Source organism: Mobula hypostoma, chromosome 23, assembly GCF_963921235.1.
Source record: "Mobula hypostoma chromosome 23, sMobHyp1.1, whole genome shotgun sequence".
In the NCBI taxonomy this organism is placed as follows: Eukaryota; Metazoa; Chordata; class Chondrichthyes; order Myliobatiformes; family Myliobatidae; genus Mobula; species Mobula hypostoma.
The window spans coordinates 40,755,593-40,782,533 of record NC_086119.1 but is presented as its reverse complement, the minus strand read 5'-3'; the positions used below and the strand labels follow the sequence as shown (position 1 = coordinate 40,782,533).

Sequence of the window (26,941 nt, the reverse complement as noted above, 5' to 3'; positions counted from 1 at the left end):
GTATCTACCTTAAATACAGTATACAAAGAATATGTACACATTTACACCACCCCATTACTAAAACAATGAAATATTCCAAAGTATATGGTGAGAAAGCACCACAAAGGCAACCCATTATAAGAATAAACGGGGGAAGATATTGAAGTGAGCGCACTCAGCGCAAAGACAGCAGAATGACAAGGGTGTGTGTTTGTGTGTGTGTGAGTATATGTGTGTGAGTGTGTGTGCGTGTGTACATTTGAGAGTGTGTGTGTGTGTCTGTACAGAAAATTGAGGCAGGTAGAGCGATGACATTTAAAAGACATTTTAATGAATACTTGCATAAAGGTTTAGAGCAGGGGTTCCCAACCTTTTTTATATTATGGACCAATGCCATTAAGCAAGGGATCATGAAAGGGCTGGGATCCCATTTAGAGGAACATGGGCCAAGGGTAGGCAACTGGAGCTAGCTACCGTGGTCAGCATGGACAAGTTGAGCTAAAAGGCCCATTTCACACTGTATTACTCTGACTGCAGTTGTATGTAACCCTTCTCGTGTCTAACCAAGCTGCTTTTGTCCTGTGCAAGGCCTGCCTGCTAACGTTGGAGTACGACAGAGCCAGAGATTTCCTGATTAAAGCACAGAAACTGGAGCCATTCAACCCTGACATCAACAGTGCCCTGGTGAAACTGAATAGGTGAGAGTCTGTCCCAGAAAATTCCGATCTGCAGGCCATTGTATGGGGAAGTAATTTGAACATTTGAAATAAGACTGGCACCATTTTCAGACTTGGTGTGGGAGCTTTGCCCATAGTGGGAAGTAATTCAGGGAACTGAGCACATGATTTTCCAGTTGGGTCGGAATCATACAGCCAAGAAACGACCTCTGTGCTACTTGTATTCATAAAAGAGAATTCACATTTTTTACTTTTTGGTATGGCTATTTTAGGTATATTATCGGGGTAGTAATTTTATCGAGGCGAGAAGACTGCAACTAGCGGGGCACTGTCTACGCCACCCCGAGCTACTTGCCAGCCTAGTCATCATATGGGAGCCCAAGCACGGGAGGATGAACCCTGGGCGCCCTCCCAAGACTATGGTCCACACGCTCCTAGAAGACAGCGGCGCGGCTAATGTAGATGAACTGAACACACTGATGAGGGAGAGGGAGAAGTGGAGAGTCTGTCATCGTGCCTGACACCAGCCCCCTAGGCCTGAGTCGACATAGCAGTAGTAGTAGTAATTTTATCTTGCTTGGATTGAGCCTTGACCCTATGAAATGTAGATATGTGGGATTTGGTATTTTTCATGGTAAATTCATAGACTGTTCAATGTTAAAAGATTTTCTGTAAACCAAATCAGGAAATTTACTGGCAAACACGGGCACATTTTATGAAGCCTTTCAGTATTTTCTGCATCTCTTTGCTTTTCATGGTGAAGTCCAGGAGGAGCCAGCATTTGGTAAACTAGCTGACTGTTAACACTGCACACATCTCAGCAATGCTGCTGTTAAACTGGAGTAATGTACCACAATAAAGCAAGTCCAACTCCAGTGGGTAGGTCATGGCATCCTGATGCGTAACTCGTGTCTCCCCAAACAGATCCTTTACCCCCAGCCAAAGAAAGGTCAGCAAGCCCCTGGTGGGCAAAGAAAGCACTTCAAAGATAACATCAAAATCAACCTGAAGAAATTACATCTAAAAACTGGGAAGCGATTGCACTCAGTAGATCCACCCGGAGGAAATCTCTTCAAGAGGGAGCTGCGCTATTAGAGACCGACCGTTGCTGTGCCACAGAGAATACACGACAGCCGTGGAAGGAGAGACTGAACACCCACTAACCACAGCCACCACGTACTCGTGTCCACACTGCACCAGAATGTGAGGATCCTGGATCGGCCTCTACTGCCGCTTGAGAACCCACTAATAGACAACGGCTTAGCAGAACATCATACTCAACTTGAGTGATTGCACTAGTGATGCATGGGTAATGCATCCTCATTCCTGAGCGGCTGCCTAACAAATGTGCCTTTTATCATTTTTAATATACTGATCATACACTAGGTGGAGCTGGTGAGCTTCACCATGAGGAACAGAGGACAAGTGTAGATGTTTAATAGTGAGCCACTGTATCCCTATTGTAATGCTGCTGTCTTAGAAGTTTGTGCAGGAAGCTTAAATTATCAATCATTACATTACCATCCCTGTGACTTGGCTTGATTTGGTCTAGATCTAATTTTATGATTTTAAAACAAACTGTTATAAATATTTTATTGCCCTAATCTGGGAGTAGAGTGGCTGGGAAACGTTCTGTGTCACTGTCACCCACTCGCGTTGCTTCAGAAACTGGTCAGGATGGTACAGGTCTTGTATTTTTATAGATAACTGAAAATTAGCCATGAATTGAAGAGGTGGTGACCAATAGAAAGTAGAATTATCCACGATAAATACTTAAAAACACCCAGCTTCCAGCTGCAGAATTTCTCCATTTTAATCGTTTTTCTTTTCACGCAGCTGTTATCGAGAGTGGAACTTGAAGGAGAAGGAAATCTGTGGCAGGATGTTTGCTGCCTAGAAGCTTCTGATAGTGAGAGACAAAGGTGAGTAATTAGTGACTACTTCCTATTTGAGCAGAGTCTGTGCTCTTAGTCACGGTCAGTGATGGCTGACTTCCACGGCAGCTCTGAGGTGGTTGAGGTCAGTGTGAGTTTCACAGACTCTGCCCTGGAGACAGGAGATACTTGAAGGATGACTGAGTGGGCAGTGTGTATATGCCTCCTGCTCTTTTACTAGGTTTCTGCATGCCTCCACCAAAGAGACCTGAGGTTTTCAGTGCTTTCCCGGACACTTAGCATAGCAGTCAGTGTAATCTCTTTTCAGTGCCAACGATCACCAGTTAGGATCAATTCCCATGGCCATCTATAAGGAGTTTGTATGTTCTCCACATGACTGTGTAGGTTTCCTCCAAGTGCTCCAATTTTCTCCCACATTCCAAGGACGTGTGGGCGAGGTTAGTGAGTTGTGGGCATGCTCTGTTGGTGCCAGACCCATGGTAACACTTGCAGGCTGCCTCCAGCACACTCCTCAGCCTGTATTGGTCACTAATGCAAAACAACGCATTTCACTGCATGTTCTGATGTACATGTGACAAATAAAGCTAGTCCTTACTCTTCATTAGCCAGGGGTCAGAGATTCTTCCGAGTCCAAGGGGTCAGATTCTTGTACAGGGAGATTTGAGGAGCATCCTCTGCAGCACACACAACACAAAATGCTGGAGGAACTCTGCAGGTCAGGCAGCGTCTGTGGAGATGAATAAACAGTCGGCATTTCGAGCTGAGACCCTTCGTCGGTACAGTAAAGGAAGGAGGAAAGAAGCCAGAATAAGAAGGTGAGGGAAGGGGCAGGAGTACAAGCTAGAAGATGATAGGTGAAGCCCAGTGGGTGGGGGGGGGGCGCGCAGGAATGAAGTAACGAGCTGGGAGGTGATGAGAGGAAAAGGTAAAAGGCTGGAGAAGAAGGAATCTGATAGGAGAGCTCAAATAGCATTCCTTGTCTGGGAATGTAGTGTTGGACAGGCATCCTCCCTACTGGCTGTGTAGTTAGAGCCTCTGCTGAGGACATCAGCTTGGGCAAAGATGCTGGAATTGCTTCATTCATCCTGCCTGTAGATTCGGGGGATTTTGCAGGGTACCTTTCCAGTTTTTTAAGTAGGCAGTCCATATCCCTGGTGTGTACACGAGAGGGAAGATGGCTGCTGACTTGCAGACTGAGTGCAGTGGTACATTTGAGATGTTGATTTTCAGGTGGGTAAAGACTACTGAAACACTGGCTATATCATGAATTTCATCAGTGTCTGACTTCACTAAGTGGTAGCTCCCAAAACGTAAGAAGCAGGTTACATTTTTTTTGTAACATTATTGTGAAGGACGTGGTGTTGTGCTGCAGATTAGGCTGGTTGAGAATCTTGATTTTTGCAGGCACTGAAATTCCTTTCTCTCAAGTGCTTCAGTGAATGAGTCATTAACTCAGCCTCTGAGTGTGCAAGCACTCAAATCTCAGCTGTGAATTACAGCTGATTCATTTTGCAATGAGTTTAGTTTTGGAGCAGAGGGCAGAGGTTGAGCAGTTTCCCATTCTCCTGTAGATTAGCCCCATTCCAGAGGGGGTTGCATGGGCCCAGTCCGGTATACCCAGCTTTGTTGGTGTAACTGTAAAATTGGCCACATACTTGTAGAGTTGATGCTGGGTGGCTCTTCTGCTGCTTCCGCAGTATGTACTGAGTCTGTGAACACAACATTTCTTTAGCAAAAACTGCACACGCTTCACTATGCTCCTGACATTAATGTACCAACAGACAATTCTATCTCAAACCCAGGACCAAACTGTTACCAAATACATTTCTAGGGTGTTTATTGTTGCATCGGCAGTTAACTGTTATATCTGCTGAGCTACATCCTTGTTGCCCTTTGAACAGAATGTTCTTTTTTTTGCCACTTTACCCTCTTCCCACTCCTCAGACTAGCCGGACTATCTAGTAAAGACGATATTGCTCAAACACGAGAAATTCTGCAGATGCTGGAGATCCGAGCAGCACACAAAATGCTGCAGGAACTCAGCAGGTCAGGCAGCATCTGTGGAAAAGTCAGCGTTTGGGGCCGAGACCCTTCATCAGTCCAGACGAAGGGTCTCAGCCTGAGAGGACTGTTTTGCTGCTTGATGTATTGATCCAGTCTTGGTTCATGGCAATCGTATAAAAATTAGGAACGTCCTATTCCTGTGGTCATTAAGTATTTGCTTCAGTTAGTTTTTCAGTCTATTCACGAAACTCTTTGAAGGAGAGCATCAGTTTTTTACTGTCCCCTCTTGAGGCTAATTTGGCTTTAATCCCATTGAACTTCAGTAGCCACTTATCGCCTGCCCTGCAGCCCGAGGCACACATTTCCACTTACACCATGTTCCACTTCCTGTTCCAAGTCCCTTTCATTCCAGTAGTTTAATCTGCCAATAATTCTGCAAGCCCTAGCTCATCAGAAACCATCCCATGCATGAGTTATTATAATACCTGCCTCTGTGTCAGCTCACATAGCTGACAGCCAGGACAAATTTGTGACGACTCTCAAGCAACCGTTGCCTTTTCTTCTCCTCGTCCTTCGCTGGCATCGACCATGAGCACAGCAACAGCTGCATCACATGGTCGTCCGCTCACCACCGCCTTGTATTTGTGCTGGCCGGCTCCGATGGAGTCAACAATCTCCATTTTGTGTAAAGCGATTAGTCTTGGGCAGAGTGCAGAAAGCTTTTATTTTGCCACTAAGCACACTGCATGCTGTATCTGGGCCTTAGCACTAATCATCATTTCACCTTTTGTGAATTTTGTAATTACTTATGAGAGAAAGTTTGACAGAAAGCTATATTGTACATCCTTCATTCAGGCTGAAGAGGGAGGCTGACAGCCAAGCTGCATGTTGAGGTCATTTGGAGAAATTAAAGGTGTTAGTTAACCAACTGTGTCCCTTTTCATTAAAAAGATCTTTTGTCAGCTTTGGCTCAGTTGTTCCATATTTCCCTCTGTCTGAAGGTTGTGGGTCCAAATTTCAGTGATTTGATTATATTGTGCTACTTTGACGTATCTGATAATGCTTTACCCCTAAACTGAGACCTCTTTTTCCTCCTGGGAAAATTTAAAGGGCAATGAAGTTCTCCGGGCCAATATATATCACTCAGCTGTGTCATCATTCTATATATTTCAGGATATTGCTGCTTAATCAGTGTTCTATCTAAAGTATTCTTTTGTGAACTCAGAGTGGGAAGGAAGCAATCATGGTTGGGAAAAGTGGGAGGGGAGGGAATGGGAAGCACCAGAGAGACTTTTTTCTTCAAACTTTTCTCCCCTCACTTTCTGGTATTTAACATTTCCACCCTGGGGAATAAAGACTCTGACTATATCGTATCTGTGTGCCTCATAATTTTATGTACTTCTATCAGGTCACCCTTCAGCTTCTGATACTCCAGAGAAAACGCTGTAAGCTTATCCAACTTCTTTATAGTTAATGCTCTCTAATTCAGGCAGCATCCTAATGAGCCTGTCATGTACCCTCTCCAAAGCGTCCACATCCTACATGTAGATTGGTGACACAATGATCCAAATTTAACCTAACCCAAGTTTTCTGCCGCCTTAATGAGATTTCCCAACTTTTGTACTCAGTGTTCCAGCATTGAGCAGCAAGATAGCACTGGCGACATACAGCAGCATTTTGTGGCTAGCTCAGGAAGTTACCAGATACTCCACTAGATATACTGTACTTCTGAACTACAATCTCTGCAATCCCTTGAAGAAAATTACTTTTGGACCATCTAAATGAACTAGCAATTTTATGGTCTGAAGGATTGGACGAACTTGACTCTCGATTATAGCTGCACCCATTGTCAGAGCAGCTATCACTGGGGGATGCTGCGTCAAAGCCAGAGAGTGGAAAAGAAGCCAGTTTTCGACAGTACCTGTGCTTGACCATCTCCCTTTCTTTTCGCTGCTGCCATCAAGTGGGAGGTGCAGGGATCTTGGGCGCATGCCACCGGGTTCAGGGCACGTATTGTTCTGCAGCCATTGGGCTCCTACAACAGGTTCACTTGTCTCAGCGCTGAATTGACCCACAGTTGTCGACTCTCTTTTGGGGTTTCTGCAGCTTATGTTCTGTGTTTTGTTTGTTTATTTTTTTTAACTATTTGCACAGTTTGTCATCTTTGTACATTGGATGCTTGTTGGTATCTTTGTGTGTGGTTTTTCATGGATTGTATTGTGTTTGTTTTGTGGGTACGTGCAGGAAGATGAATCTCGAGGTTTTATATACCTCGATAATAAGTTTGAACTGATGAGGGCAAGTATGCCATATTTTGTCTTTACCACCTATCTACTTGTGCCCTCCTTGTACCTGCCGCTTGATCCTGCTGATCTCACGTAGATGTGACTGGCCTGATTCAGCGAGTTTAAACTGAAGAGGTGTGAGAAACCAGTTCTGCTCAAACCCACCCCTCACTATTTCAATCTCCAGTGGTGGGTAAACAGTTCTATTTCTGGGTTAGACAGATTGGCTGACTGTCTGCCCAAGTCTGGGCTTGTTCCTGCAATACAATAGCCTGGGAATAGCTTCGCTCCTGACCCAATAGAAGAGCGCTGATGAAGTAGCTTGTGAACTTCATGAAAAGTGCTTTCTTCTCTTCACTTTAAAAGGAAATGTTCTTCCAGTCTTTCTTTTTTTTTAGGTATAATATGAACCAGTGCTCCTGGGTATCCACAAGGTTTGTTGTGGAGCAAGATAAGGACGGAATGGACATGACTGCCTAGTGCACAGCAAAGGACGTCCTGTGGGTTCACTCCATGTACACACTAGTGGCCACTGAATCAAGGCTCTCCCATTCTGCCAGTCTAGTGCAGGAAATACCTGGAGGAAGGCGAGTTTAGCAGCTATGAATTAAGCTGCAGTGGGGTGTAATCTATCTGTTGCAGCTTTATCAGTTTACCCACTTCATCACTTTTCCAATGTCCGTACTGGCTTGGAGTTGAATTCCATTTGCTGTGCTTTATGTGAGGGTATCCTTGTGAACCTTCATATTTAGATTAGCTGTAGGTTTTACACCTAGGATTATGAACAGAAAAGCCTTTAGGTATTAGGTTTTTTGGTACGTCCCTATGACCTTTAGTGAACTGTTGCAGCATCAAACCGCAGTTCAGGCATAACTAGTCAAATGTTACGAGACTGATTCTTATTCTTACAGAAACATCTGCATGATGCTAAGCTAGGACACATCATCAGTGATGTTACCTGGGGTCGTCAGGTGTTTCAGGTCTTTCAACATCATACACCCTCGCCCAGGCAACCCCACCGGGGTTGATCAGACCCCGGCCTGTGCCCTAGCAGCCACCCACTGATCTGTCCTTTTTATCCAGAGCCAGCTTGACGCTTTCTCTGCTGCACCTGTGGTGGTAGAAATGGCTCTCCTTCTTCTCTCTCCCGTGATTCCAAGTGCAGTGTATACTTTGCAGAGCAACTGGCCTGCAAAGCCACGACACCCGACCTCCACAGGCCAACACTTTGCTCTCCAGCCTCTTCTTTGGCAGTTCTTCTTCAGATCTTCATACTTGGCTCTTTTCCGACCGTAGGCGGCCTCCATGCGTTCTTCCCACAGCACGGTGAGCTCAAGCATAAGAACGTGTTTCGATGGGTCAGACCATAACACAGTGTTGGGCCGTAATATAGTCTCTGTGATGTGGGGAGGAAACTGCAGCTGTTTTCCCAGGTCTGCTTTTAGCTTCCAGTCCCGCCACAGTTATGATCACTGTTGTTATTATCTGCAGTCTCCTCTCCACATCACCTTTGGCCACTGTTTCCAACACTAGATCTATGTCCTCATCAAATCTTTGCCACTCTGCTGTCTGGCAGGCGTTGGGCCATCTGATCCGCTCAGTCTGAGATGTGATGTTGGGATGCACAGCTTGCACCACGCGGAGACTCTGGGTACTGTGGGGTGTTTCCTGACCCCGCTCCTCCTCTGTCTCACCAGATTGGGAATCTGCTTATTGTGGTGCTCTCTGTTGCTCTTCACACTTCATCCTTGACCGGTGGATTTTCAAGCCCCTCTGGTTCTTACAAATTTTGCCACAGATGCACTGGCATAACCAGTCAAATGTTACAGGACTGAAAATGAATACAGATAAATAATAGTTTATACTAATTCCATGGAACTGATAAAAGATCACAATATGTTTCATCTGCACAGGGATTCGTCAAAGTCTTCCCACTGCAAAAGTAGAAGTAATTTGATATAATTTTCGTTAGTCCCAAAAGATTCTCCCGTGAACTAGGATGTTCAGACAACAGTTGCGAATTTTGAAGAACTCTCGGATAGATTTAGACACAGTTGGCAGTCACTTATCAATTGTGTTTGCTTGAGATGGAGAGATTCAGGATCCGCTTTATTATCACCGGCGTGTGTCATGAGATTTGTTAACTGGGCGGCAGCAGTTCAATGCAATACATACAATACAATGCAATTTTCTTAATGCATGCATAACTAAATGACAATAAAAGTGGACTGTGTGTCCTCATAATCTTAACATAATATAGAGGAAAGAAAGCAAAAATAAATAAATTGTAAATCAATTACAGTTTCTATTGAATAGATTAAAAATCATGCAAAAACAGAAATAATATATTAAAAAGTGAGGTAGTGTTCATGGGTTCAATATCCATTTAGGAATTGGATGGCAGAGGGGAAGAAGCTGTTCCTGAATCGCTGAGTGTGTGCCTTCAGGCTTCTGCACCTCCTGCCTGATGGTAACAGTGAGAAAAGGGCATGGGCTGGGTGCTGGAGGTCCTTAATAATGGACGCTGCCTTTCTGAGCCACCGTTCCCTAAAGATGTCCTGGGTACTTTGTAAGCTTGTACCCAAGAAGGAGCTGACTAGATTTACAGCCTTCTGCAGCTTCTCTTGGTCCTGTGCAGTAGTACTCTCCCCCATACCGAACAGTGATGCAGCCTGTCAGAATGCTCTCCCCAGTACATCTATAGAAGCTTTTGAGTATTTTTGATGACATACCAAATCTCCTCAAACTCCTAATGAAATATAGCCGCTATCTTGCCTTCTTTATAACTGCATCGATATGTTGGGACCAGGTTAGAATCTCAGAGATCTTGACACCCAGGAACTTGAAACTGCTCACTCTCTCCACTTCTGATCCTTCTATGAGGATTGGTATGTGTTCCTTCGTCTTACCCTTCCCAAAGTCCACAATGAGCTCTTTTGTCTTACTGATGTTGAGTGCCAGGTTGTTGCTGTGGCACCACTCCATACTTGGCATATCTCACTCCTGTACGCCCTATTGTCGCCAACTGAGGTTCTACCAACAATGGTTGTATCATCAGCAAATTTATAGATGGTGTTTAAGCTATGCCTAACCACACAGTCATGGGTATATAGAGAACAGAGCAGTGGGCTAAGCACACACTCCTTGAGGTGCGCCAGTGTTGATTGTCAGCGAGGAGGAGATGTTATCATCAATCCGCACATACTGTGGTCTTCTAGTTAGGAAGTCTGGGATCCAATTGCAGAGGGAGGTACAAAGGCCCAGGTTCTGTAACTTCTCAATCAGGATTGTGGGAATAATGGTGTTAAACCCTGAGCTATAGTTGATGAACAGCATCCTGACGTAGGTGTTTGTGTTGTCTAGGTGGTCTAAAGCCATGTGGACAGCCATTGAGATTGTATCTGAAATTGACCTATTGTGGTGATAGGCAAATTGCAATGGGTCCGGGTCCTTGCTGAGGCAGGTGTTCAGTCTAGTCATGACCAACCTCTCAAAGAATTTCATCATTGTAGATGTGAGTGCTACTGGGTGATAGTCATTAAGGCAGCTCACATTATTCTTCTTAGGCACTGGTATAATTGTTGCCTTTTTGAAGCAAGTGGGAACTTTCGTCCCTAGCAATGAGAGGTTGAAAATGTTCTTAAATACTCCCACCAGTTGGTTGTCACAAGTTTTCAGAGCCTTACCAGGTACTCCAGCAGGACTTTCCACCTTGCAAGGGTTCACTCTCTTTAAAGACAGCCTAACATCAGCCTCTGAGACAGATCACATGGTCAGTGGGTGCAACAGGAATCTTCACAGAGTAATTGTATTCTCCTTTTCAAAGCGAGCTTAGAAGGCATTGAGTTCATCTGGTAGTGAAGCATCGCTGCCATTCTTGCTATTGGGTTTTGCATTGTTGGAAATAATGTCTTGCAAGCCCTGCCAGAGTTGTTGTGCATCTGATGTCTCCTCCAAACTCGTTTAAGCTTGTTTCTTGGTCCCTGAAATTCCCCCTCCGCAAATCATACCTGGATTTCTGGTATAGACCTGGGTCACCAGCCCTGAATGCCACAGATCCAGCCTTCAGCAGATGACGTACCTCCTGGTTCATCCACAGCTTTTGGTTTGGGAATGTACAGTAAGTCTTTGTAGGCACACACTCACCCACACAGGTTTTAATGAAGTCGGTAACAACTGCAGCATACTCATCCAGGTTCGAAGATGAATCCCCGAATACAGTCCAGTCCACCAATTCAAAGCAATCCTGTAGGTGCTCCTGTGCTTCCCTTGTCCAAACCTTCTTGGTCCTCTCTGCTGGTGCTGCAGTCTTCAGTCTCTGCCTATACTCAGGGATTAGAAGTACAGCTTTCAGACTTCCCAAAGTGAGGGTGTGGAATAGCATGGTAGGCATTCTTGATGGTGGTGTAACAATGGTTCATTGTGTCTGGCATTGCAAGTGATCTGTTGATGGTAATTGTTTAGTGATATTCCGCCCCCCCCCCCCCCCAGACTAGCCTGGTTAAAATCCCTCAAAACGATGGTGAAGGTGTTAGTGTGTGCTGTTTCGTGCATGTTAATCCCATTGCTCAGATCATCTAAAGCCTGACTGACATTGGCCTGAGGTGGAATGTATACTGCTACCAAAATGATCCTGGAAATCTCCTGTGGTAGGTTAATAGACAACCCTTAACTGTGAGATATTCCAGATTTCATGAGCAGAATTGGGACAGCAGTGATATATTTGTGCACCAAGAAGAGTTGATCATGAGGCATACTCTATCACCTCTGCTTTTGAGAGACAGTATAGATCTATCCTGACGGCGTGTAGTAAACCCGTCGATCTGAATCGCTGCATCTGGTAAGGAAGGGCTTAACCAGGATTCCGTGAAACAAAGGACACACGCGGTCCTAGTGTCCCTCTGATTCAGCACCCTGGCTCTGAGATCATCGATTTTATTCACCAGAGGCTGCACATTTGCCAGCAAGGTAGTCGGTATTGGGAGTTTAAAAAACCCGTTTCCTTAAACGCACTTGTATCCCTGACCTGCAGCCACATTTTCTGCGTGGAATCCATCGAGGAGTCCGTCCACAACCGGCTTTGTTTCCGTCAGTTTTAAGCACCGATAGTTCATTTAATCGCATTAAGACATCTTTGTTAACTCTACTGACCTTGGAAGCAGTGTGATCTTAGCTGTATCAGGCTGAAACGGGAATATTTAATCGTATCCATTGAGAGTTCTGCTGCTACACGAGTTGCCACTCGAGGCACCCTGAAACATTCCTTGGCCTTATGGTTTGATCACGAGCTTTGCTGACAGAGGTTTTAGGCTTACAACAGATGTGGAGATTACTGCAGCTGCTTTTTAAACCTAGGGCTAGATGTAAAGGGGTAGCCATCTGAAGTCAAAAGCTTCAAGTGAATCAGTCAGGTTGAGATTTGACTAAATTTCTGATCAAAAGATATTGTGCAGACTAAGGGCATGAAATATGCTGTAAATTTCTATGTCCTATGTTCAATAGTTGTATCATTAGCATATTTATAGATGGTGTTTGAGCTGTGCCTAACCACACAATCGTGGACATAGAGCGAGGAGAGCAGTGGGCTAAGCACGCATCCTTGAGGTGCACCAGTGTTGATTGGCAGTGCGGAAAAGATGTTATTTCTGATCCGCACAGAGTGTTGTCTTCTGATGAGGAAATCAAGGATCCAGTTGCAGAGGGAGGCTCAGAGGCCCAGGTTTTGGAGCTTATTGATTAGAACTGAGGGTATTATTACGTTGAACTTTGAGTTCTAATCAGTAAACTGCGGCCTGACGTAGATATTAACTATTGTCCAGGAGATCAAAGGCCGAGTGGAGTGCCAGTAAGATTGCATTTGCTATTGACCTATTGTGGTGATAGGCAAATTGCAGTGGGTTCAAGTTCTTGCCTAGGCAGGAGTTGATTCTGGGCATGACCAATGTTTCAAAAGTATTTCATCACGGTAGATCACAATGTTGTGCCGACCATGCAATCTACTCTAGAAACTGCCTAGAATTTCCCTAGCACATAGCCCTCTATTCTTCTAAGCTCCATGTACCTATCTAAGAGGCTCTTAAAAGACACTATTGTATTTGCTTCCACCACCGCCGCCAGCAGTGCATTCCACGCACCCACCACTCTCTGTGTGGAAGAACTTACCCTGACATCCCCTCTGTACCTACTTCCAAACACCTTAAAACTATGCCCCCTCGTGTTAGCCATTTCAGCCCTAGGAAAAAGCCTCTGGCTATCTACACCATCAATGCCCCTCATCATCTTATACACCTCTATCAGATCATCTCTCATGCTCTGTCGCTCCGAGGAGAAAAGGCCAAGTACACTCAACCTATTCTCATAAGGTACACCTTCCAATCCAGGCAACAGCCTTGTAAATCTCCTCTGCACTCTCTCTTATAGTATCCACATCCTTCCTGTGGTGAAGTGAGGTGACCAGAACTGAACATAGTACTCCAAGTGGAGTCTGACTGAGGTCTTATATAGCTGTAACATTACCTCACGGCTCTTGAACCCAAGGTTGATGAATGCCAACACATCATACGCCTTCTTAACAACACTGTCAACCTGCGCAGCAGCTTTGAGTGTCCTATCGACACGAACCCAAGATCTCTCAGATCCTCCACACTGCCAAGAGTCTTAGCATTTATATTATATTCAGTCTTCAAATTGGACCTACCAGAATGAACCACTTCACACTTATCTGGGTTGAAGTCCATCTGCCACTTCTCAGCCCAGTTTTGCATCCTATCAATGTCCCGCTGTAACCCCTGACAGCCCTCCACACTATCCACAACACCCCCAACCTTTGTGTCATCAGTAAACTTACTAACCCACCCTTCTACTTCTTCATCCAGGTCATTTATAAAAATCACAAAGAGGAGGGATCCCAGAACAGATCCCTGAGGCACACCACTGGTCACCAACCTCCATGCATCTACAACCACCATTTGCCTTCTGTGGGCAAGCCAATTCTGGATCCACAAAGCAAGGTCTCCTTGGATCCCATGCCACTTTCTGAAGGAGCCTTGCATGGGGAACCTTATCAAATGCCTTATTGAAATCCATATACACTACATCCACTGCTCTAACTTCATCAATGGGTTTTGTTACTTCCTCAAAGAAATCAATCAGGCTCGTATGGCAGGACCTGCCCGTGACAAAGCCATGCTGACTATCCCTAATCAGATTTTGTCTCTCCAAATGCTCATAAATCCTGCCCCTCAGAATATTCTTCAAGAATTTTCCCACCACTGAAGGCAGACTTTCTGGTCTATAATTTCCTGGGTTATCTCTACTCCCTTTCTTGAACAAGAGAACATTTACAACCCTCCAATCCTCCGGTACTTCTCCCGTCCCTGTTGATGATACAAAGATCATCGCAAGAGGCTCAGCAATCTCCTCCCTCGCTTCCCACAGTAGCCTGGGGTATATCTCATTCGGTCCCAGTGACTTAACTAACTTAATGTTTTTCAAAAACTCCAGCACATCCTCTTTCTTAATGCCTATATGCTCAAGTGTTTCAGTCCACTGTAGGTCATCCCCACAATTGCCAAGGTCTTTTTCCCTCGTGAATACTGAAGCGATGTATTCATTGTGTACCTCTGCTACTGCCTCCGACTCCATGCACACATTTCCACCATCGCACCTGTGTGGTCTTATTCTCACATGACTCATCTTCTTGCTTTTCACATACTTGTAGAATGCCTTGCAGTTTTGCTTAATTCTGCTCGCCAAGGCCTTCTCATGGCCTCTTCTGGCTCTCCTAATTCCATTCTTAAGCTCCTAGCAACCTTGTAATTTTCTAGGGCTCTAACAGTACCTAGTTTATTGAACCTTTCGAAAGCTTTTCTTCTTAGCTAGATTTTCTATATACCTTGTATACCGTGGTTCTTTAACTCTACCATCCTTTCCCTGCCTCAAAATTCCCTGAATAATTGCCACATTTCTGCCGTGCATTTCCCTGAGAACATCTGCTCCCAACTTATGCTCCCAAGTTCCTGCCTAATAGCAGCATATTTCCCCCTACCCCAATTAAATGTTTTCCCAAATTGTCTGCTCCTATCCCTCTCCAGCACTATAGTGAAGTAGATAGAGTTCTGGTCACTACCTCCAAAATGCTCTCCCACCAAGAGATCTGACAGCTTGTTGGCAGAATTTCAGATGGTGACAAGAAGGCATGCAGGAGAGAGATAGATCAGCTAGTTGAATTATGTCGCAGTAACAGCCTTGCATTTAATGTCAGTAAAACCGAAGGATTGATTGTGAATTTCAGAAAGGGAAAATTGAGGGAACACACACCGGTCCTCACCGAGGGATCAGAAATGGAAAGGGTGAGTGGTTCCAAGTCCCTGGGTGTCAACATCTCCAAGAATCCATCCTCAGTCCAACAGATTGATGCAGTCACAAAGAAGGCATGGCAGCAGCTTTATTTCATTAGGAGTTTGAGGAGAATTGGTCTGTCACCAAAGATGCTCACAAATTTCTACAGATGTTCTTGAAGAGCATTACCATCTGGTATGGAAGGGGCCACTGCACAGGATCAGAAAAATCTGGAGAAAGTTGCAAACTCAGCCAGCTCCATCATGGGCTCTAGCTTCCCCAGCATCCAGGACGCCTTTGATAGACGATACTTCAAAAAGGCACCATCCATCACCCAGGACATGTCCTCTTCTAATTGCTACCATGAGAGAGGAGGTGCAGGAGCCTGAAGGCACACGCTCAATGTTTCAGAAACAGCTTCTTCCCCTCCACCAACAGGTTTCTGAATGGACAATGAACCCATGAACACTACCTTAGTTGTTTTTTTTGCGTCTCTTTTTGCACTACTTAGTTAATTTAATTTTCTTTTTGTGTGTGTGTGTATGTATATATCTAGGTATAGTTTTTTTTATTATGTGTTGCAATATACTGCTGCCTCAAAACAACAAATTTCACAACATACGTCAGTGATATTAAACCCGATTCTGACTGCAGCTGTCTCCTTCCGGCTTTTTATCAGGAGGTACCACAATTCAGGTGAGGTTTTAAATTACTATCACATTTGCCCCTCCTGTGGTTGAGGGGTAGTTTGTTGTCATGGTGTAGTTTGATTGTTCGACGGAGAACATTCTTCTTGTGGCCATTGTTTCTCTTGACAGCGCCAGCATGCCTGTTTAGAACTATTTTGCTTGCAGGGCAGAAACCCAACTCCAAGGCTGTTTATGGAATGTGATTTTTTTTTCTCAGCTTTGAATCACTTATTTATTGATTGGGAGAAATAAAATGTCAGTCACATACCAAATAAAACCTTAATTTTAAATGGAATTAGAAAGAGAAACACTGTGAATGAGCAGAAATGGTTCAAAGTATACCTCTAATTTTTCAGTAGTAAAACTTCACCTGATATTGGAGCAGTTTTGTAACGTGGTGGGATTTATATTTAAAATCCCTCAAACTGGCATGGCTGTGCTTTTAGATTGTGACTCGGCAGAGATCGTCGAGTACGACTGAGGAGGCTGCTGCGAGAAGGCTCCTGAGGTCAGCGACTGGAATCATATCATTTGGAGACTGGACAGTCTGTGATCTTCGCATAGGAGAAAGGAAAAAGGGCACATTGTCCATAAGCTCTGGCCGGCCTTGGTTTAAGCAGTGGATTGTCATTCCATAAAGCTCGTCCTGAAGCATATTCTGTTTCATGGAGAAATATCCCAGTAATCTCCTGCAATTGATAATTTGAATGTTTATAGCTGGACTCTGATGCCTAGTGCCATGGCTCCTACTTTGTATAAAGTTTTTGGAGGTGATAACTAATTATGCCTTCACACAAGTGAGTCAACCTCTACTGATTGGATTTGAATTAGATTTTCAAACTGTACATTTTCTGCCACTACTACTACACAAATCTGAAAAGTGGAGTTGAGTGGTTAGATTGGGAAGGTTATTCCTGGATAATTAGTCAAATTGCAAGCAAGAAGAAATCTGCAGATGCTGGAAGTCCAAAGCACAACACAAAATGCTGGAGGGACTCAGCAGGCCAGGCAGCATCTACAAAAAAAGTACAGTTGACGTTTCGGGCCGAGACCCTTCGGCAAGACAGGAGGAGAAAAAGATTCTCAACCATAGGAGGGGCAACTGTGATGCTAATTTAAAGCCACAAATGAATTGTGGCATCTCCAAACAAAAAGGTGGATGACAGCTGCAGTCAGAATCAGGTTTTTTTTTTCTCTAGTCCTGTGGAAGGGTCTCGGCTTGAAACATCGGCAGTACTCTTTTCATAGAAACATAGAAAACCTACAGCACAATACAGGCCCTTCAGCCGACAAAGCTGTGCCGAACATGTCCTTGCCTTAGAACTACCTAGGCTTACCAATGGCCCTCTATTTTTCTAAGCTCCATGTAGCCATCTGGGAATCTCTTAAAAGACTCTATCATTTCTGCCTCCACCACCGCCGCCGGCAGCCCATTCCACGCGCTCACCACTCTGCATAAAAAATAACAAACAACTTACCCCTGACATCTCCTCTGTACCTACTTCCAAGCACCTTAAAACTATGTCCTCTTCAGCTAGCCATTTTAGCCCTGGGAAAAAGCCTCTGACTATCCACACAATCAATGCCTCTCATCATCTTATACACCTCTATCAGGTCACCTATCATCTTCCGTCACTCCAAGAAGAAAAGGCCGAGTTCACTCCACCTATTTTCATAAGGCATGCTCCCCAATCCAGGCAATGTCCTTGTAAATCTTCTCTGCACCCTTTCTATGGTTTCCATGTCCTTCCTGTGGTGAGGAGACCAGAACTGAGCACAATACTCCAAGTGGGGTCTGACCAGAGTCCGATATAGCTATAACTTCTCAGCTCCTAAACTCAATCCCACGGTTGATGGAGGCCAATGCACCGTATGCCTTCTTAAACACAGAGTCAACCTGCGTAGCAGCTTTGAGTGTCCTATGGACTCAGACCCCAAGATTTCTCTGATCCTCCACACTGCCAAGAGTCTTGCCATTAATGCTATATTCTGCCATCATATTTGACCTACCAAAATGAACCACCTCACACTTATCTGGGTTTTCCATAGATACTGCCTGGTCTGCTGAGTTCCTCCAGCATTTTGTGTGTGTTGCCTGGATTATTAGTGTTGAGTTGAAGAGGTGTTCCCTTCACTGCAGTAACATGCTGATTAAAATATGGATTTTGAAATGTATCAGTATCCTAGTGTCAGTGTAACTAAGCCTGCTTTGTTAAATACATTTTACACATTTGAAGCAAAAATAATGCATAGTCTGTTAAGATTCAATTGTTTTTAGGTACACGATTTGTTTTTGTGACTGCGTATCGCTGCACATTCTATAGATACCATCATACTCAGATATATCTCGTCCTCTCATCAGTGGGTGTTCAGTTCCTCATCTGTTTTGGTTTTGACCATTTTGTTGAATCGAGCACAAAGACAGCTATGCAGCAAAAGGTCTGAAATATGGGCTGAGTATGAAGTCTGAGCTGGGATTAGGCTCCAGAGTACCAGGGGTCAGAAAGAAGTAGGTGTCTAGCTGGAGCCGAGGTACAGAGTGCTGAGATATTTCTTACTCCCTTCAAATTCAGTGAATTCGCTGAGAAACTTGCTTAATTGTTGTGAGAAATCTAATGAAGTTGGTCTGACCTTTAATAGGAGTGACATACAAATTCTGAAATCCTGGTAGACCAGCACCACCATAGTCCCAAGGAGGGTTTCAGAGTTTAACTGTGTTCACAAGGCAAGGTATTTTAATCTTGACCGCAGTCTGAATGCAGAACAAAGGAATAGACACAAGAATCTGCAGACGCTGGAAATCTTGAAAAACTCACGCAAGGTGCTCCAGGACCTCAGCAACAATGGTGGGCCTCATTCCTTATTCCCCTTCACAGATGCTGCCTGACCTGCTGAGTTCCTCCAGCATTTTGTGAGTATTACAGAAGTAAGGAAGTGTATGCAAAGCCTAGAATCTTGTGTACAATTTTGATTGCCTTACCTAAGAATGAATGTCTTCCAATAGAGGGAGGACAGCAAAGGTTCACTAGACTGGTTCCAGAGATGCTGAATTGGCTGCATGACGAGCTATGAATAGATGAGGTGTGTATTCTCTAAAATTTAGAAAAGAGAGCAGCAATCTCTTGTGGGATTTGTTTTGAACATTCTTACAGCCTGAGAAGCTGTTTGGAGGGAGGATCTTGACTTTAGTTGGAGTCCAATATCAGGAGCACAATCTGAGATTTTTCTTGTTCCTTTTCGCGCCCTATGGTGCATTGGGTGGCATTTTTTTTTGCTGTTTCTGTAGCATTTGTTTGTTTTTTACGAGGCCGAGTCACTAGCTCACCAATCAACCCGGTGTGGGTGGAAAACGTGCAGGGAGCCGGCCAGATTTGAACCCGGGACCACTGGCCTTAAAGTCCAGTGCTGATGCCACTACACCACCGGCTGGCTAGAATCTGAGATTTAGGGGTGGGCTAATTAGATTCAAGATGAAGAGAAATTTCTTCACAGTAGATGGTGTGTCTTTGGCATTCTCTAACCTATAGGGCTGAGGAGGGTTGATCATTGAGTTCACTCAGAAAAGAGCTTGATAGATATCTAGACATTGATGGAATTAACAATGATTGGCCTTGGGACAAGGCAGAAGCACTGAGGTAGAGGATGACTCTTGATGATTGGCAGAAGTGACCCAAAGGAATAGACGGACTTCCACTCCCACTTCTTATGTAATTCTCTGCTGAATGTTTCAGTTCTCTCACCACCTTTTGCTTACTCACGAATGCTTTGTTTATGCATCACATATATCATATTCATCTTAAATGAAAATAAGTATCACTTGTGCTTTTATTCCACATTTTCTACCACTGCCCCTTGCATTACAAATGTAGGTTAGCATGAAATGGGATTAACTTTTTTTTCTGTTTAATTTGAACTCCTATACCCTGTTGCTCAGTCAAGCTAACAAACCTCAACTCTCTAACAAGCCCCATGTTCAAATCTATTTGACCATACAAACCTCAGGTCATGCTTGCCTTATCTTGTAATCTTTTGGAATCGTGCTTGCCTTATCTCAGTAATCTTCTCCCATCTTACATTATCTCTCAGCTATTCTAATGTCTGGTTTCATTCACTCCTCCAATGTTTACCTCTTGTTCATCTTCCTTTGTGCTTCGTCTTTCTCATTGTCTTCCCCCTTCACACCGTATATACTGGCAATCCTTCCTTTTGTACTGCTCATGCTGGGTATCTTTTCCCTTTGTACAGCTTCTGGTGATCTTTTCTCTTCTCCTCTTAGTCCTGATGCTAGGTCTCAACTTCTGCCCTTTGCCTTCACAGATGCTGCTTAACATGCTATGTTCTTAGTGTTCTGTTCTTATTGTTCTAGATTCCAGCATCTGCAGTCTTTTTGTCTTCATTTCCACGTCCTTTTGCGGTGCTCCAGTGTTTCATTTCCATGTCCTTTTGTGTTGTTCCAGTGTACCATTTCCATGTCCTTTTGCGGTGCTCCAGTGTTCCATTCCCATGTCCTTTTGCGGTGCTCCAGTGTTCCATTTCCATGTCCTTTTGCGGTGCTCCAGTGTTCCATTCCCATGTCCTTTTGCGGTGCTCCAGTGTTCCATTTCCATGTCCTTTTGCGGTGCTCCAGTGTTCCATTCCCATGTCCTTTTGTGGTGCTCCAGTGTTCCATTCCCATGTCCTTTTGCGGTGCTCCAGTGTTCCATTCCCATGTCCTTTTGCGGTGCTCCAGTGTTCCATTCCCATGTCCTTTTGCGGTGCTCCAGTGTTCCATTCCCATGTCCTTTTGCGGTGCTCCAGTGTTCCATTCCCATGTCCTTTTGCGGTGCTCCAGTGTTCCATTCCCATGTCCTTTTGCGGTGCTCCAGTGTTCCTTTTCCATGTCCTTTTGCGGTGCTCCAGTGTTCCATTTCCATGTCCTTTTGCGGTGCTCCAGTGTTCCATTCCCATGTCCTTTTGCGGTGCTCCAGTGTTCCTTTTCCATGTCCTTTTGCGGTGCTCCAGTGTTCCATTTCCATGTCCTTTTGCGGTGCTCCAGTGTTCCATTCCCATGTCCTTTTGCGGTGCTCCAGTGTTCCATTTCCATGTCCTTTTGCAGTGCTCCAGTGTTCCATTCCCATGTCCTTTTGCGGTGCTCCGGTGCTCCAGTGTTCCATTCCCATGTCCTTTTGCGGTGTTCCAGTGTTCCATTCCCATGTCCTTTTGCGGTGCTCCAGTGTTCCATTTCCATGTCCTTTTGCGGTGTTCCAGTGTTCCATTTCCATGTCCTTTTGCGGTGCTCCAGTGTTCCATTCCCATGTCCTTTTGCGGTGTTCCAGTGTTCCATTTCCATGTCCTTTTGCGGTGCTCCGGTGTTCCATTTCCATGTCCTTTTGCGGTGCTCCAGTGTTCCATTCCCATGTCCTTTTGCGGTGTTCCAGTGTTCCATTTCCATGTCCTTTTGCGGTGCTCCAGTGTTCCATTTCCATGTCCTTTTGCGGTGCTCCAGTGTTCCATTTCCATGTCCTTTTGCGGTGCTCCAGTGTTCCATTCCCATGTCCTTTTGCGGTGCTCCAGTGTTCCATTTCCATGTCCTTTTGCGGTGCTCCGGTGCTCCATTCCCATGTCCTTTTGCGGTGCTCCAGTGTTCCATTCCCATGTCCTTTTGCGGTGCTCCAGTGCTCCAGTGTTCCATTCCCATGTCCTTTTGCGGTGCTCCAGTGTTCCATTTCCATGTCCTTTTGCGGTGCTCCAGTGTTCCATTCCCATGTCCTTTTGCGGTGCTCCAGTGTTCCATTTCCATGTCCTTTTGCGGTGCTCCAGTGTTCCATTCCCATGTCCTTTTGCGGTGCTCCAGTGTTCCATTTCCATGTCCTTTTGCGGTGCTCCGGTGTTCCATTCCCATGTCCTTTTGCGGTGCTCCAGTGTTCCATTCCCATGTCCTTTTGCGGTGCTCCAGTGCTCCAGTGTTCCATTCCCATGTCCTTTTGCGGTGTTCCAGTGTTCCATTCCCATGTCCTTTTGCGGTGCTCCAGTGTTCCATTTCCATGTCCTTTTGCGGTGCTCCAGTGTTCCATTTCCATGTCCTTTTGCGGTGCTCCAGTGTTCCATTCCCATGTCCTTTTGCGGTGCTCCAGTGTTCCATTCCCATGTCCTTTTGCGGTGCTCCAGTGTTCCATTCCCATGTCCTTTTGCGGTGCTCCAGTGTTCCATTCCCATGTCCTTTTGCGGTGCTCCGGTGTTCCATTCCCATGTCCTTTTGCGGTGCTCCGGTGTTCCATTCCCATGTCCTTTTGCGGTGCTCCGGTGTTCCATTCCCATGTCCTTTTGCGGTGCTCCGGTGTTCCATTCCCATGTCCTTTTGCGGTGCTCCGGTGTTCCATTCCCATGTCCTTTTGCGGTGCTCCGGTGTTCCATTCCCATGTCCTTTTGCGGTGCTCCGGTGTTCCATTCCCATGTCCTTTTGCGGTGCTCCGGTGTTCCATTCCCATGTCCTTTTGCGGTGCTCCGGTGTTCCATTCCCATGTCCTTTTGCGGTGCTCCGGTGTTCCATTCCCATGTCCTTTTGCGGTGCTCCGGTGTTCCATTCCCATGTCCTTTTGCGGTGCTCCGGTGTTCCATTCCCATGTCCTTTTGCGGTGCTCCGGTGTTCCATTCCCATGTCCTTTTGCGGTGCTCCGGTGTTCCATTCCCATGTCCTTTTGCGGTGCTCCGGTGTTCCATTCCCATGTCCTTTTGCGGTGCTCCGGTGTTCCATTCCCATGTCCTTTTGCGGCGCTCCGGTGTTCCATTCCCATGTCCTTTTGCGGCGCTCCGGTGTTCCATTCCCATGTCCTTTTGCGGCGCTCCAGTGTTCCATTCCCATGTCCTTTTGCGGCGCTCCAGTGTTCCATTCCCATGTCCTTTTGCGGTGCTCCAGTGTTCCATTCCCATGTCCTTTTGCGGTGCTCCAGTGTTCCATTCCCATGTCCTTTTGCGGTGCTCCGGTGTTCCATTCCCATGTCGTTTTGCGGTGCTCCGGTGCTCCGGTGTTCCATTCCCATGTCGTTTTGCGGTGCTCCGGTGTTCCATTCCCATGTCGTTTTGCGGTGCTCCAGTGTTCCATTTCCATGTCCTTTTGCGGTGCTCCGGTGCTCCGGTGTTCCATTCCCATGTCCTTTTGCGGTGCTCCGGTGTTCCATTTCCATGTCCTTTTGCGGTGCTCCAGTGTTCCATTCCCATGTCCTTTTGCGGTGCTCCGGTGTTCCATTCCCATGTCCTTTTGCGGTGCTCCGGTGCTCCGGTGTTCCATTCCCATGTCCTTTTGCGGTGCTCCGGTGTTCCATTTCCATGTCCTTTTGCGGTGCTCCGGTGTTCCATTCCCATGTCCTTTTGCGGTGCTCCGGTGTTCCATTCCCATGTCCTTTTGCGGTGCTCCGGTGTTCCATTCCCATGTCGTTTTGCGGTGCTCCGGTGCCTGTGCATGTTCCATTCCCATGTCCTTTTGCGGTGCTCCGGTGTTCCAGTGTTCCATTCCCATGTCCTTTTGCGGTGCTCCGGTGTTCCAGTGTTCCATTCCCATGTCCTTTTGCGGTGCTCCGGTGTTCCATTCCCATGTCCTTTTGCGGTGCTCCAGTGTTCCATTCCCATGTCCTTTTGCGGTGCTCCGGTGTTCCATTTCCATGTCCTTTTGCGGTGCTCCGGTGTTCCATTCCCATGTCCTTTTGCGGTGCTCCAGTGTTCCATTCCCATGTCGTTTTGCGGTGCTCCGGTGCCTGTGCATGTTCCATTCCCATGTCGTTTTGCGGTGCTCCGGTGCCTGTGCATGTTCCATTCCCATGTCCTTTTGCGGTGCTCCGGTGCTCCGGTGTTCCATTCCCATGTCGTTTTGCGGTGCTCCGGTGCTCCATTCCCATGTCGTTTTGCGGTGCTCCGGTGCTCCATTTCCATGTCGTTTTGCGGTGCTCCAGTGTTCCATTTCCATGTCCTTTTGCGGTGCTCCAGTGTTCCATTTCCATGTCCTTTTGCGGTGCTCCGGTGTTCCATTCCCATGTCGTTTTGCGGTGCTCCGGTGCCTGTGCATGTTACGCCATGCCCTGTTTCCCTTGATTGCCTCATCCTATACCACCCAAGACTTTTGCTGTACAATCATCCAATTAGTTTTTTCTGCAACTTCCGCATGCCTTGACAAGCCTTTATACACTGTGGAGAATGGTTAGAGTAAAATGCTTCTTTATAGTTGTTTTTTCAGAACGATCAACATTAAAGCATTTGTGTTTATAAGGTCTGTTATCTAAATCAGACCTTGGAGCCTCCAACACCAATCACTGCAGAAACGTGTTCAAATTTGATGCAGTCAGCTAGTCTCTCCTAGTTAAGTTTGCATTCTACCAAGCTATTTAATCCCTCATCTTTTTGCCCAGTAGTTCTTCGTATTCAATTATCTTGGTCATCAGAGCGGTTTAAACTTCTATTCCCTCTGAACTTAATCTGGTACAATCCAGAGGTGGTACTCCATTTTACAGCTGAGAATTAAACTGAGATCCCATCTGCTTGTTGGATTAAAAACAAAACCGGTGACAGTAGTACGAGCAGGAAATTCTCCCAGTGGCCCTCCAGCAATTTTCTCTCAGTGTTAAACAGATTTCTGCTCGTTTACATTGTGTGAGGAAATATCGTCTCTCCTGCTTTAAATGTCTATAGTCACACTGTGAATGAAACCTTGCAGGGGGAGGAAGCAGTGGGATAGAAGGAAACAGTCAGTTACATCTAAAGGAGAGTAGTTTCAAACTAACCTGCGTACTGGATAATTGACTGGACCCATAGTAATTGATTGCTCTTTCTGTCGCCCACGGGTGCCATTGCAGAGTTTAACAAGGCAGCCAAATCACCCTGATTCTACCAGTCAACGCACACAGAATGCTAGAGGAACTCAGCAGGCCAGGCGGCATCTGTGGAAGAAAGTACAGTCAATGTTTCAGGCCGAAACCCTTCAGCCCTCTGCTCCCCCCGCTCCTGCTTTAAATGTCTATAGTCACACTGTGAATGAAACCTTGCAGGGGGAGGAAGCAGTGGGATAGAAGGAAACAGTCAGTTACATCTAAAGGAGAGTAGTTTCAAACTAACCTGTGTACTGGATAATTGACTGGACCCATAGTAATTGATTGCTCTTTCTGTCGCCCACGGGTGCCATTGCAGAGTTTAACAAGGCAGCCAAATCACCCTGATTCTACCAGTCAACGCACACAGAATGCTAGAGGAACTCAGCAGGCCAGGCGGCATCTGTGGAAGAAAGTACAGTCAATGTTTCAGGCCGAAACCCTTCAGCCCTCTGCTCCCCCCGTGTTCTCTGCTGCTCTCTGAGCGTCGACTGTACTTTTTTCCATAGACGCTGCCTGGCCTGCTGAGTTCCTCCAGCACTTTGCGTGTGCTGCTCAGACTTCCAGCATCTGCAGATTTTCCCTTGTTTTGTGCTGATTCTACCAGTTCCTTCCCAATAGGTTAGGTTGGAACAAGCCCTTGGGATTGAATTATGTTAAAGTGATTTGTTTCCTGCTGATACTTCTCCTTTTCTTGACAGGGCTTCAGCAGACCTGATGATGCAGTGGAGGAATGGAATCTGTTTCGTACAGAGACAATACTAAATATAAAACCTAAAATGTTTCAAGTGGAATGCGTTTTGAAATATGTTAAAATTCTTGCTTAAAGTTGGTTAAATGTTTCCCATACAACAAGTATGTTTCAGGAAGCGGCACTCTGCGGTTATTGGGAACTAACTGGGACAATGTACAAGTGTTGCTGCAAACATCAAATGTCCCGTGTGTATTCTCCATTTCGTTTGAAACCCATGAGCTACTTGGTTGAAGTTGTATGCTCCTTGAGTAATCTGATTTACAAGAATAAGCTCTCAGTTATTTGTCACTGTTTAGATATTAAGTATGCATGTGCCACTGGTGCAGTGGATGTTTTCTTACACACTGGTGGAGAGGTAACAGTGATCTCAAAGAAATGAGTCAACTCAAAACTGACAGACATTATTCTGTGTATGTGTTGTTCCCAAGAGTTCTGTTTAATTTTGCTTTAAATAAACGGTTTGATTACGAAAGTTGTCTGACAATTGCAAAGCTTCAATGAAGTGGATAAATATGCACAGCTTGGAGACCATCCTTGTGAATTTACTGCTGTTATAAGGAGTTTGGTACTTCACTGGCCTTGTTCTAATTTTTCAGCCTTCTAAATATTTTAAACTGTATTTTTGATTTTATGAGCATAGGCAACATCTTAAATGGAAAGTTCAACCCAAACTGGATTGCTTGCCTCTGTTGTAATAGTGTGATACCTCCTCAGCCAGATTTCTGTCACCCTGTGTAAACTCATATTTCCAGTTCAGGTCAATGGTGTAACCAGCCCCCAGGGTACTTCCTTTGTCTGCTTCTGTGCATTAAATCAGAGTCCTTGGTGTTTTATCTAACTCAGAACTGCTCCTTCGGTCTGTTGGCTCAGAGCTTTTGCTGAATTTAAAGCAATAAAAGGTCATGGACCCAGTGTTGTCTTCTCGAACTAATTGGTTCCCAAAATTATAGTGACACATGAGGTCAGCCCAATTCCTGAAAATCAGGAAGGGTTATTGGATGGATTACAGCGCTCTCTCCAGAACTGAGTCATGTGTGAAGGAATCTGATAAACAAAACAGCAACCTGTGCAGGAAGTTCAGCTGTGGTGACAAAATGAACAGCACTGAGGTGGTTTCATTGCAGTAGGGGCAGTGTCTTGGGCACTTGGTTCCCCTCTCATCTAAGGTCATTATTTACTCCCCTGACAACTGGAGCATCTAACATTAAACTTGTGTTGCAGAAAAATTAAAATCTGAATATCTCGAGCAAACTGCTGAAGTATGACCTCATAACTTCAAGGCAAGAGAATCAGCATCTCTGGCCTGGTTGGACAGGGAAATGATTGCATCTCCTTAACCAAACAGATTTTGGGCTTTCTATAAATCCATAAACATTAACAACTAAAGTAAAATACACAATGAATTTTCAGTTCAGAATTAAATATCAACAATTAACTTATTTTGGATTAAAGGTAACATGCTCTTATAATGAAAGCATCTTCTG

At 45.3% G+C, this 26,941-nt stretch overlaps 1 protein-coding gene across 3 annotated transcripts in view; it reads left to right on the top strand.

The window, feature by feature from the left end:
• fkbp6 (FKBP prolyl isomerase 6) overlaps positions 1–25,896 on the top strand; it is a 95,158-nt gene extending 69,262 nt beyond the window's left edge. For all 3 annotated transcript variants that reach the window (XM_063031115.1, XM_063031117.1, XM_063031116.1), the window contains exons 8-10: positions 568–677; positions 2,493–2,578; positions 25,405–25,896. In XM_063031115.1, the coding sequence (XP_062887185.1) occupies positions 568–677; positions 2,493–2,553 (171 nt within the window). In that variant the 3' untranslated portion in view covers positions 2,554–2,578; positions 25,405–25,896. The remainder of the gene's footprint in view (positions 1–567; positions 678–2,492; positions 2,579–25,404) is intronic.
• The last annotated feature ends 1,045 nt before the right edge of the window (positions 25,897–26,941 follow it).